Here is a 13,991-nt window from a genome sequence, read left to right on the forward strand (position 1 = left end):
TGTGCTTCATATCAAGCCTTATAAAGTAGTACCAGAAGAGGCTGAGGTTGTTCTGAATTGAGTTAAATTTCTCATAAAATGTACTAGAAAATCAAGTTTAAGACTCTGCTTCACTTTGGCAAAATTCTGTTTAATTAAAGAATTTTAATCTTTCTCTTTTTGAGTTTTAGAATTAATGACTATATGATGGAGGTTGGAAAATATTGTACTTATTGAAAAAGCAGTATTTTAGATTTGTGTTGACAGAACATCAACTTTCTAACATAGATTCCCATCAGCTGAATGAAAGAAAATTAATTAGGAAGAGTGTTTATGTTGGGGCAGGGTTTTTTTTGAAAATGAAATATTTTAGGTTTTTTTACTTTCACAATATTGCTTGATCTTGGAATAATTTCAAAATCCTCAGAAATAGGACATTAGAAATCAAAAGAATAAATGAGTGCAAGAGAAAAGCTTTAATCATCTAAATAATTTAAAAGTCTTGGGTTCTGCTCTGAAAAGTATGGTATCCTGGTATGCTTGAAAAGCTTTAGTGTTCAGCATATACTGCATGTAGAGTCAGGTTGTGGGCTTGTTACGATCTCCACACCTAGGAGCCATGGTCACCCACCAGCATTCCACTCTGCTATGTGCTGCAGACAGAGAACAAAAAATATGTTTTCTGGCCTCAAAACACCTACATACATAATACAGTCCATATGTGACTATTTTTCAAAAGTGGTTTAGAAAAGCTTATTTTATTAGGATGAGGTTTGATGCTAAGCAAATATAAACTTTCATGCCAAATGAAGAAATATCATTTGTCAAGCTAAACTTTTTATAACTCTTTTCACAATTTTTTTGATGCATCTTATGTATTTGATGACTATAAAAGAATTTGCCAAGAAAATGAAAGCCATAAAATTCCTCTGCTCTCATGGATTTGCTTTTCTTTTTCTTCTGTCTCCTGAAGCTGTAGGAGGTGTTTGCTGACATGCTTTGCTTTCAGGGCACCTCTGGAGCAATGTGATACAAGAAGTGACTCAGCTAAGCAAACTGGGTTTGTATGAACATAAGAAGCCGTTACAGTATGAAGCTGTAACTAGGAATTATGAAAAGAGCCATCTAAGGAGCTCAGTGTATTATTTACATACATATGTCACTGTATGAAGCTATGAAATATAATTTCCAGTTATGCTGCAAAACCGAAAAACTCCCTTTCCAAACCTTACTGTATCCCAACATCTTGGACAGATTGCATACACTTTTAAGACCTGAATAGGTATCTCATGCCCAGTTCTGGCAAAATAGTCCCTTTTACTTTTTTCTTGCTGTGATGAAAGGCAGCTTGTTGTGTGACCACCTGTGTTCCAGGGTGTTACCTGTGGGGGGTTCTGTGCTACACCTGTGGAGCACACGGTGTCAGTCTGGCAGGTAGGGTAGGTAGCAGGAAGTCAAGAGATGTTGGCATTTTCCTGACTCTGCCACTTATGTCTGTGGTGAAACAAAAAAAAGAGTAAGAGAGGCAGGAAAGCTATTTTAGGTATTTTATTATGTAAGGAGATTTGCAAGGCTTTTATTTTGGTTTGTTTTGTTGTGGGTTGGTTTGATTTGGGGGTTTTTTTTTTACTATCCCATTGCCCTCCTTTCAAAATTGAAATTTTATCTGTTCCTTTTGCTTTTCCTGGAAATAACCACATAAAAACAGAATACCAGATAAAAAAAATGTCGCTTTGCAGGAATGAAAGAGCTGAAGCTTTTTTTTTTGTCTGAGACAGCAACTTAGAATTTTTGCATTTTAGACTTGAAATCCAGTGTCACAAAAAATGGCTATGTTACAGGAAGGAAAGAACTCTGTTAAACGGTTGTACTGCTGCAGCATCAGTTGCTCCACTTCCCAGAGAGAATACTAATGCAGGTAGGAAGAAAGAAAACTCTTCCTCACTGCTATTTTTCATTGAGACGGTCTTTCTGTCAAGAAGAGGTATAAGAGGCACAAGTTCACCACCACTTCCCTCCCCCCCCCCCCCCGACCTTCATCCTTTACCTTGTTTCACTCACACCAATTTCCTCTTGACTCCATTTCCCCACCTATAAAACTGCAGCAAGGAGCAGAGTTTTCAAAGAAATAATTTTGGTGTAAATCCTTAAGGCTGATAGGGTACCAAACTTCTTGTGAAAAAAGTGATTTATAAGAGGAGTTGAGAGTTCAGCTTAATCTGGAAAGATAAAACATACTTTTTTCTACTTCCACATATTTTGTCTGTGTGCTTGAATACATCCATTTTGAAATTTCTAAATGCTTTTAATAGGGAAGAAGGCCTTTTAACTTCTGTAATTCTCCCCCCCCCCCAAAAAAAAAAAAAAAGAAAAAGGATATTTCCAGTGAATAAGCCAAGTTTTCACTGTCATCGACAAAAAAAATGTTTAAAGGCAGACAAAGAATTGTTTAACTAGTTGTCATTTCCTAAAATAACTGCTGGTTGACCTATATAATATTTTTACTTTATACATAAATGCAAACTGATAGTTAAGTGCTTTGGTAAGAAAGGTGGATTTGTGCACATACTTCTCTTTTTTGCTGAACTTAGATTCGGACCTGAATTCTGCAGGGGCTTGCCAGATGCTTGACTTTGTTTTCAGTGGATCTATTCAGAGTGTATTATGTGAAGCACACACAACGATCCAAGAGACTCGAGCCAGGTGAGCCTTGCTAAGAGACCCAGAAATAATTTATATATACCTCTTTCCCCTGTTAAAGGACTTTCTAGTTAGTGAGCATATTAGAATGCTAAACTTTATGGACTTGAGAATTAAAAATACAATAATAATAACATACAAAAATAGTCTATTTTTTAAATCTGTATGGTTACCAAAAATGTACTCTTTCAAAAATTGCCAAAAAAAAAATCAGTTCTGGGAAACTACACACATGAGCCTAGGGCCAAATCTTTTTTCTTGATAGTTCCAACAACTGCTCTGTTTTGCTTCGTCTGTTTCCTTGTCAGAATTATCCTGTTTATCTTGTTTGGCTAAGGGCTAAGTTGGATATTTATTCATTGATCTCTCCTTTCTTGCATTATCTTGAATTCTAATTAGAGTTTTTCAAGTCCTATTACTTTACTCTCCAAACATAGCTACAACGGACATCAATCTTCCGTTTCAGTAGAGCTGTTCAGAACCATGAAAGGGCTGTCATCTTACATTCTGGGACTAACCACACTGCCCAGCAGTTCTCTACTAGCTGCTTTCATTGGCAGTTTGATTGAATGATTTTTTTCCCCTGTCACAAATACCATGTGATTGAAAGTGCCTGGAAAAGTGTTAAGTCACTTGATGTTAGGAGAGATTCTGTAAATAGGACTGGGAGCAGTCCTCTAGGTGTTTGTAATTAATCAGGCACCAAACACTTGGAGCTTTTGGATGCACTTGTAAAAAGTCTAAAAATGTAAACAGTTTTCTTTCCCCTCCCCAGGAAGTCTTAATGCACTAAAGACGTAAGCAAAGAAGTTAAATTGCAAGTGATCAAATCAATTACACTTCAGATCAGACTGTGGCAGGGCTTTTTGGTTCTCAACCAGATGGGAATAGACTTCTTGTGAAGGAGGTGCTATTATTTCTTGTCAGGGTTTCAAAATGAACATAGGAATTCATAGTAAAAAAATTACTTTTTTTTTTTTTAATATACTAGAACACTTAGAGGAAGGAAAGAATCCTTGGGAGCTGATGTCACTAAAAGTTATCAGACACACTAAAAAAAATCATCTTAGCCATTTAATATTCTTCTGATCTGACAAAAGAGAGTACATAAATGAACAGGATATTCTCCTATGCTGCGAGGCAAAGAAGAAACCCTCCTTTTTAATATAGTTAAATTCTTGGATTCAGAGTTTGTGGGTTCTTTTGGCTGTGCCTTTCTTATAGGCTGAAGTTTTTACATTAAGAAAGCTATGATGTAAAAACATACAAGGGACAAAGTACAGTGGTTTTTATCTTGATGTAATTAGTAATTGAGATAAATCTAGATGAGGGCACAGGCTGCCTGGAGGCAGAAAGCATTCTCATATCCTGTGGAGATAGGACAACTTGTTTAGAAAGCCTCTGTTTATCAGGAGGGGAGGTGACTGCTGTAATCAGGTGTAACAAAACCGCCTTCCCAGGTGAAAAAAAATCACCATAACCAAATGTGATTTGTTTGTTTCTAATTTAGAGAAGTACTTTGTAAAACCAAGTACTTTTATAGTGTAGTCTTTCCAATCAAATTATTAGTTTGATCTAGAGTTCAGATCCCTCTTGCTTTGAGTATATTGCCACCAGCTTATGTAAAGGCTTTGAAAACCCATTCAGTACTTGGACCTGTGTATTTTAATAGAGCAAATTCCACTTGAAACCACCTTGAAGAGAATTATTAATGCTGGTGTGAATAAACATATTTTGTCTTAACTTCAGTGTTGAAAATGCTTATAATAAGACACATCTTGGTATAAAGACGTCATATTAGCAACACTAACAGGATCCCATAGGCTCACTGGAGCTCTTGGTCAGCAAATCCCATACATTACAATGATTGCAAGATTAAATTTGTCACTGGAATGCTAATAGTGAGTAAGGAAGTGGAGTTTTTAGATTCTTCTTTTCAACAGATGCAAAATGATCTAAAGATATTTTGAAAGTTGCTAGAATAAAGACTGCACAGTCAAGCAAATGAACTCTTGCTAGTTTCCAAGTCTTGCTAAATGTAACATTCTTCCAAGAATCTGGGTAGCAGCTAAATACATCTAACTTTCCCAAAAAAAAAGAAAAAAAAAGACATAAAAAGTGAGTGGAAGGAGGCTGGTGGTGTTCCAGGAATCAGAAAAGAAAAGGTGGTGTTGTCTCCCTACTCACTGGAGGCATTCAAACCAGCACCTCCAGAGGTGCAGCGTCTTGGCCATGAGGCTGCAGCCTGTTTGTGTGAGACCTGCACCTATCCTGCTGAGGCTGTTAAACAATTCAGGAAACAATTAGATGAAGACAAGGAGCCAAAATTAGCCGTCTGCTCAGGAGGATGGGGGTGGGTGGTTGACTTGGCTTTGCCATGCTCTCGCACTACTCTTGTATTTTTATCAGGTGTCTGCCTAGCTACCCAGACACTCCTTTAGGACTAGCTAGAGCCCAGTTACCCTGTCCTTCCTCGTGTTCAGCCTGTCCTATGAGCCACTAGATGACAAATTTGTGTTCATTCTTGATTGCCTTCTCTGGTATCATTAGAGCTTTGATTCTTTTGCCATAACTTTTACAGACACCTTTTTTTTTTTAATTAAACTGTCTAGGTCTGCTGTGGTATTTTGTGCAATGCCTGGTCCTGTAGACATATGTGAGATGAGCCATTGCCAGGCTTGCTCCCTCAGGGAATATAGGGGAAGAATTGCCAAGTTTGTGGATTCAGGCTGGGTTTAAGATGGAGATAGATATAGAGCTGTGCAGGTTCACCGAGTCTCAAACAGTCCTAGGCGTATACAGAAGTAGGAGCTCAGTCACCTGAGGTGCATGATTACAAGAAAACATAGCTGTGTATAGCCTTTAGGTGCCTAAGGAATCAGGAAAGAGAGGCAAGGTTTGAGGAGCCTGTTCTTGGGCTTTGGTATTTGCGTTGGACACAAATCCAACTGTGGATACTTAGGTCTTTACTGGAGCCAGCACTTAACTTCTTTGCAACTGTTGACCCATCTTTTAATTGGAAATCATTCCCAGTTTTGTAAACCTCCAGATCAAGAACCTCCAGATGCACAACAAAATAGACCCAAAGTGTTTTTAACAAGCAGCTGATACTTTAGGAGAGATTTATGAAGGCCTTATCTTCAAGTTTGTGGATGGTTCTTGTTCTTTTAAAGGCTTAGAGGTTGCTGCTGAGGATGTAAGAACACAGTAGAAAATAGCCAATATGGCTAGCAGTTAGAAAATAGCCTCAACTACTAAAGCAGAAAATAATTCATGTATTTTTAACTGAAAGAAATGTATGTCATTGTGGCACACATTGCTTGCCCACTGGATAACTTCGCACTCAAGAGAGTCCGTGAAAACAAGTCTTCCAAAATACCGTAACTTCAGAGCAGTAACTATCAGAAAGGCTGCAGCAAAGCTGGAGGCACTGTGGGATTAGCAGGATGAAGCTATAAAGAATCAGAAGCAGGACATACTTTTCTGCTTTTTTAACTGTGCACACATATGTTACCCACGCATGCACAGAGTCCTGTGGCTGCTCAGTCATAGGGTTTGGGAATTTAACCAATAGCCAGGGTCTATGCATAAACTATGACAGCCATGCTGTCATTGTTATAATAATGCCTTGGAAAGAATTTACTTAAATCCTATTTTTTTATTTGATCAATGGTTTATGCAGCATTAAAAATAGGTTTCTTCAATTGCCGTAACACAGCTTTCAAGCCCATAAATCTTACAGCCATTGCACTATCCATTGGAATCAAAGTTTTGCAATTCTCTTAGTCACTGCAGCATTGTTTAAAGAAAGGGAAAAAATAACCAGTGGTGAAGTATGAGTGCTTCTCTGGATGGCCTAGCTTGCTCTTTCATACGTCTGTTTTGTCCATTTAGAAATATAAAATGTCACAGTGTGGTATTTTGTATTTCCAGTGTAGAAAGGTGTTCTCTATCAAGTTGAAGAATCAGAACCACATTTCCCCATACAGGCTATCCCACTTGAATTTCAGCCACTTTCAGAAGACTTGGGGCATTGGAATATAGATACTGCACTGAAAGAACTGCTAGTGTTTGGGGTTTTTTTTGTTTCTCAGAATAAAGAATTAAAAGCTGTCAAGACTGAATTCAGCATCAAAGCCATATGCACCTTCTCTGATCTAGCAAATATGTCCAGACCCAAAAATCCCTGTCATCGGTAATGGAGTCTTTGGTGGTTCCCAGGAAAGTAACACTGTGGTATGGTGGTTAGGTTAGGAACAGAGATGTGGAGTAAAAGCAGTCTGTTGATACATTTAATGGTCTCTAACTGAATGACACTGGTTGGGGAATGAGGGAAAGTTTGAGACTAGTAACAAGTAGCACATTATTTTTCTCTGTGCTTCCTTCTTTGTCTCACTCAGCTTACCATGAAATTCAGCCACTGACACCCACCACTGTTTTTGTAGAAGAGAGTAGGATAAAGAAATGAAGTGATTAAATGTAAAAGACAACCATGCATTGCATTAGGAGCTGCATTCCGTGTGTTTTGGTAACAGGAACTACAGAAGAAAATTAAAAAGAGGTGTTTCAGGTCTACCTAATCTTTAAAGTCTGAAGCCATTCTCAATTCCTGTTATCTCTACCTCTGCCCCACATACAAATACAGACCTCATTAATAAAACAGGAATTTTTTTAAAGCTCTTCCAATTGATAATGCTACTTTCATGACACTTGTATTTAATGTTTGTTACGCTCCCATGTGTTGAACACATGGGTAGCAGCTCTCCCAACCGTCAGGATTCATGTAATCACAGCAAAGCAGTCAGCATCATAAATAAAGCAAACATGACAACTGAAACTGCGTATTTCCTTCTCATGGTAAACTAGGATGATGAACTGGAGCTCAATGCCTTTCTACACTCAACAGCAAAAGGCTTGAGCATGGTAGACCTGGACCATTAGTGTACTCGGAAAATGGTTCGTTTGACCTTTTCATTGTCTTGTATTTGAAAATCTTGGCCTAGTTCTCAATCCTGTGGTAGTCAGCCACATTTGTGAGTGATAGGGACCTTTATGATGGCAATTCCACATCCTTTGCTTACTTTTCTTTTTAGTTTTTATTTAGTTTGCATGTAAGCAAGTCATTGTCAGTGGCCTTCAGGGTTGGAGTCTGCCATTGACCCTAGGCCCGATAAACTGGCAGACCTTTTAAGGGACACAGTAATTCTGTATTTTAAAAGTACACTTCTTATTTGAGATAGTTCCTGAATATTATTCTTTTTAAAGAGTATTGAAGGTAATTGCATGCCTTCAAACAAAACTGAATTTTTAAGTGTACGCATATATATCCATATGGCAATGGAGTCCATGTGTTCTGTTGGGTTTTTGTTGTTGCTGTCTTTTCTTTAGGGCATATTGGATTGCCATCCTATTTGTGTCAAGCATGGCAGAAATATAATTTAATCAAATTGTCCATTAGCCTGAAATGTTGGATTCAGGTGTCTCAAAATTGGAGATAATGTCCTCTCCCTGACAGCCTTGATAGCTTCTGGCTTGGATGGTGAGCTGCCTTAAATCCTACAGATAGTGACACTTGGCTAATAAAATAGTGAACATACTCATGTCCCTTGTGGATCATGTGGAAGTGTACTTTCCTTTGACATTTTAAATTTTTGTGGGGTTGTGGTAGCATCTTCTGAATCTCCCTACCTTGCCCTTCTCCCTCCATCAGTCTGAGTGTGTGACTTCGAAATCTGAAAAGTTGTCTTTAGGCTCTTTGTCCTACAGATCCAGGTGTTGTCTATTTGCATGTCAAAAAATAAGCAATTGCATAAAAATTGTATCACATTACAAGTAATAGAGCATTACAGATGAGGTGAGAACTGGTTTAGTGAGCTTACCAGCAAACAGGCCAGAAGATTCCAAGTTTGTTTTGGGTTGATGTTGTTATAGGCTTTTTCCAAAAAAATTTAAATGTTCAAAAATTAGTTTTTTGTACACCATGAAAATGAAAAAAAAAGCCTTTTCAACACTTCCATAGAGCTACTGTTTAGAGGCCTGATTTGAAGGCAAGTCTCCTCTTCATCATTAAAAAGCTACTTGTCTTCTTCCCCAGCTACTGACATTTGGAAACAAAGGGGCTTGAGTGTTACTCTGTCGACAACAAAGCCAAAAACTTAATTGACTTGGTAGTCATCTTTCTGCCTGTGCCCTTCCTCAGTTTAACAGATGAAGACAGGCTTCATGACATTTTGATAAAACAAGCTTCAGGTCAGCTTTACTTGCAGTCCTGTAAGTGACTCTCAGGACTCTGACATCAGAGAACTAGTACCCAGTTTCTTTGGATTGCTCCTGAGTTGCTGAATAGATAGCAGTGTGGTTTTATTGCATTTGGTGAATGCAAATGTGCCCGTAATTAGAAGCATATCACTATTTCCCCTCCTTAGCAGTTCACTAAGCATTTTTATATTACTTTCTCCTGTGGGTTAACATCTTTATATTCTTTACTAATGAGTTTATTATCAGACTGTATTATCTTCTAAAAAGTGTATTAGCATGTGTGTATATGCACATGCACCCCCAGAGTAAGTTTTGTGTCACAACTCAAATAATCTAATCAGTTACACAGTGCTTTTCTTAAACTAGAGTCATAAATACTTCTTTACCAGACAAACCCAGTATTTCAGGGCAATGCACTTTATTTTGCATAGCTTCCTTTAAGCACATTGTGTCTCTAATGCATTAAAGGTAATTAACACACTTGCAAATTTTAAAATACTCTAAAAGATTTTAATTTGATGAAAATTCTAAACAACAGTATCAATATACATGCTCCTTAATTCACATGCATCACAAAGCTAAAAGAGCAATTACACCTGTGCAGCTGTTTACATTGTTGTAAATACTGGTTTGGTGAACTCTGAGTGAGGGGGATAGTTGGTATCTTTGTTCAGTGATTCTGAAAGACCAGCACTGTGATGATTCTTTTTAAAAAACTACATATACATATTTGGACTGTTGTTGGAGCAGTAGGAGGGACAAGGATTTTTGCTTGATTCTTCTTTTTTTTTAATCAATATGGGTCTAGCCAGTCCCAGTACAGAAAGACAGTTCTACTATGAAACTGAAATTGGAATAATGAATATCATTATCATGGTGCAATAGCCATATTTTATTAAAATTTCACAGTAGTACTGCTGAGTCTTCCTGATGAAACACTGAAGCTGCCTGATGAACTCAGCAGACAGCTGCTCACCACCACGCGCTTGACTTGTTCCAGCAGACAGTTCCTGTAAGACTCATCATTTTGTGCAGTTTAAAGATTTTTTTTTTTCTTTGCCTGCATTTAAGGACAAAACCAGGTCTGAATTGTGGTATTTTTCCTTTGTCTGCACTGTGCAGATCTGTCGTACACAGGAGGGCAGCCGCTCTGGCCCAATGCAGTCCACAGGCAGCCTGCCGGGTATCCCTGTTCTGGCCAGTTTGCAGTGCTGGATTTCACATCCCCACACAGGGTTGTAGTGACCTGAAGTGCTTCACAAAATTACATATGGGATTACTGATACTATTAAACAAGCAATGCTTCTTTGCCCCTCCCTTTTCAAGCCCCCTATTTACTGTACACACCTCCTTTTATTATGCACTGGTCCTTAATGAGAGCTTAAAAAATTAAGTAAGTTGCCATCACGGTTGTTTCATTTTTGTGAATAAAATGGATTTTACTGGAGCTATAAGGACAGAATGTAGCTCAGATTACTTTAGAAGTATTGATAAAACAGTCAAGTATTTGAAGAAACACCCAATTTCTTAGGAATGGCAATATAGCCTCCAAACACCTAGAAGCTTTGTAGCTACATCAGTGGCTGGCAGCAGGGTTAGATGGAAGGAACGACCATTTCACACACTCCGAGCCACTGGGCGTCAGTAGGTTTTAACGCCAGATTTATGCACAGATGTATGGACTCTTTCTTGGTTTTGGAGCAACCTTTGTAATTTTGCAGCTTTCAATACCTGTGTGAAGACTAAGCAGCAGTGCAGAGAAAAAGAGTAAGCTTAAGACACAGAGAATACAAGTTCTGTCCCATGAACAGCTAGATTGCTCCCATCCTGTTCCAGCCACTGGAAGCCAAGGGAGCTCTGTGATTCATAGAAATTCCTCATTTTTGTGTCATGTGTGAGTATAAACCCCACCTCATGACATACTATTCAGTTTTCTTTTCAAGATTTGTTTAAAAAAGGAAATATGATGAAAGACACAACAGTCCATTCCAAAATGTTACAGAATTTTTCAATCTACCCCTAAATGGCATGAGAGGGCCAATTCTTTACATACATAATTTATTACAGATTACTCAGTGGTAGGACAAAAAAAGCAAATGCCATTGACAGTCATATATGTGCCATCCTGTCAACTTTCATTTTATGTACCTAGAAACTTTAGTTTCTTACTGGTTTTTTCTTTTTTCTAAGAGGTCGTCATTATTTTACTGTGTCTTTCTATAGGATGGGAAAGGAAACTATTTTTTTTTCTACCGATTTGTAATATTAGCTGTAAGCTAATGCTGTTTTCCATAATTCCAACATTCCATTCACATGGCTTGAAATATTCAGGTATATTCTCATCATTCAGAAAAGGGGAACCCTGGAATATAAAGTTCTTCAGTCTCCTAGGGGCAAGAAGGCAATTTAAGCTTCCCAGAACAACTTCAAGAGCAATGATAGCTACCAGTGTTATTAGAGTAGCATAGTTTTTCAGAAGATCAACTGTAATGACCTTCATATCCTGGATTTAGATTCAGAGGTTGTTGACACTACCTTATTAACACAGTCAAATGTCTCCATCTTCACTTATAATATGCCCCAGAAGCATAATTTAACAACACTATAATGCACAAATGCTTCAGTTACTAAAACAAAGAACAGCAGGGGAGATTAATTTTCACATAACAGTTCCATTGATAAGGAAGATGTTCAAGTGTTCAGGAAAGCTGTGGGTGTGGAAAGATTAAAACTAACAGAAAAATAGTCCAGTGAATAGGGTCAAAAAGCAGTTCTTTACTTTTTAAATTTGCACAGCAATAACAGAGACAAATGAGCCTCTGAAATATTTTGGAAAATGTCACTTTGCAAACCTTGTAGATTGCTTAAGTGTTTATTAAAATGGACCAAAAGCCAAAATTCTCTGCGTAAAATAAATACTTTGTCTTTGCTAAGTAACAATATTTGTGAACAAAACATAAAACTATAACTTTCATGTGTCAAACATAGTAACATTTAAGATGAAATGTTGGATTCAGACTTGGCATTTTTTTCATCTTCCTATTTACAAGCTTCTCATTAAGACCATTTACCTCACATTAGCTATCAAAATGACTAACATTTTTAAAGTTTGCTCCATGACTAAAATAAAAACAACAGAAATGTCCTTTTACTGTAACTTAACAAAAAGCAGAACTGTATTTTTATCATCTAGGAGAACATACTGTTATAAATACAGCTGTTTTTCATCTACAATTATATAAATAATAAGCATGCTTCCATTCACAAGGATTTTTATAGATGATTATATATAAGCAATATCATGGTCTAGAAGAGGATGGCATGAATTTTTATCTTTCTTTTTTATTGTACTTATTTAGGATCTTTGTCTTCATCTGAAAACTGTGGAACAGACTTCTTTGCTACAACATTATCCAGTCGCTGTCCTTGCAGATATGGGTTCACACTCTGCAAAAGTTAAAAATTATTTAAACTTATTAGAAACAGGGAAACAGATAAAAGGTAACTAGGATTAGTGAACATATTTATGTATTTCTCATCTGTCAGATATTTGCAGACTTGAGAAAAAAAATTGCTTCCAGGGATTAAATCTAAAAGTCAGTCAGTGTTTTGTTTCTAATTTTTTTTTTTGAGCAATAATTTTATTCAACCCACTGAAAGGAATACAAGTGAAGGAGAACTAGCAAGAATATAAAACAATCTGAATTAAACACTACCTTTTTGCTCCACTCCTTCTTTCCTCAGTTCAGCAGAGAAGCAGCAGCAGTTCTAACTCCCTAATTCTTGAGTCAGGACAGAACTTGCTAGAGAAGTACAGGTAAGCTTTAGCTTAAATCACTAGCCCCTGATGGACATAGTGCTGGGATACAGATTAGAGACCACAATATCATTTTGACCAAAGCCTCTTCTTCACCCTGTCTCCTCTCCAGGAAACCCCTCCTTGCTTCCTCTCTTGATGCTGAGATAAAAGACTGCTGGCAAAGAAGCAGAGCCAAAAAAGGTTTTGGCATAGAAAATAGCTCTCATACCACTGCCAGAACAAGGGAATGCTGGAAAGAAGATTCCTGGAGAGGGTTTAACTTCACTTTGCACCATGCAAGCAGTACAATGTGAGGCTGAAGATGAACAGATCCTGTCTCAAAACTGCTTGGAGATCGTAGATGGAGCACCATAGAAAGCTATGCTTGAATTTTATCTATACCAATGGAATAAAATGTATTTACTGTATTTGGAAGTGGCAAGCAGTTTAGTGGAGCTTCAGTATTAAGTATCATTTACACCTGCTTTCTAGTCTGTTACAGTGTCAGTGTAAGCAAAATTCAAGTATATATTGTCTCCTTCACACAGATACAGACAAAAATTCTAGTGTGAAGATGCTAATGAAAATTGTTTGCCTAAGGACAAACTTCGGAGGAATGTGAAATTTCCAGTATCTCCTGATTCTTGTCAGGCTGACTGCATCACATAAATTACTTTCCTTAAGACATTTTTGTGCTTCTTTCACCAAAACTTAAGAAACAAACAAACAAAAAAAAATTTAAAAAAAGGCATTCAGAATGGGCATATTTATTTTCAGCTATCCCTAGTATTTGTCGAATCCCTGGAAAATATTTGGGGTTTATCTGTCTTCAGGTTTAAGGCCTTGGGTTTCTCCAGATTTGTGGGTGCTATTATTAATACTTAATCATAGCACAGAGCAGCCCTTTCGCTTACTTCTGTTGGGTTTTGGGTGTTTTGCCTGCTGCAAGCAAAAACATAAAAATATTAAGAACCAGAAATGAATGTGGAAAAATCTTTGAAAATAAACTAACTGCAATGCTTTAAATTGTTAGAAATAAGACATATGTAAATGATTTGCTTTTGTTTGTTTAAAGAATTCTGTTTAATGTTAATTTAGTCAAATTCAACTGTTGCATAAACTTCTAGGAATTATTTGAAAATTCCTAGGAAGATTCATTGGTCCTTTTTTTGGAATGGTACTTGCTTGCTACTTTTTGAAATAAAGTAGAAGAGAATGAGACTACATAAAATTTTGAATCCTTCTTAACCAACAA

General features: G+C 37.2%; 1 protein-coding gene across 2 annotated transcripts in view; it reads right to left on the bottom strand.

The window, feature by feature from the left end:
* Window positions 1–9,393: 9,393 nt before the first annotated feature.
* Window positions 9,394–13,991, bottom strand: part of SCG5 (secretogranin V) — a 29,635-nt gene continuing 25,037 nt past the window's right edge. For both annotated transcript variants that reach the window (XM_069017686.1, XM_069017685.1), the window contains one exon: window positions 9,394–12,384. In XM_069017686.1, coding sequence (XP_068873787.1) covers window positions 12,289–12,384 — 96 coding nt within the window. In that variant the 3' untranslated portion in view covers window positions 9,394–12,288. The remainder of the gene's footprint in view (window positions 12,385–13,991) is intronic.

The sequence above is a fragment of the Aphelocoma coerulescens genome, chromosome 5 (assembly GCF_041296385.1).
Source record: "Aphelocoma coerulescens isolate FSJ_1873_10779 chromosome 5, UR_Acoe_1.0, whole genome shotgun sequence".
Classification (NCBI taxonomy): domain Eukaryota; kingdom Metazoa; phylum Chordata; class Aves; order Passeriformes; family Corvidae; genus Aphelocoma; species Aphelocoma coerulescens.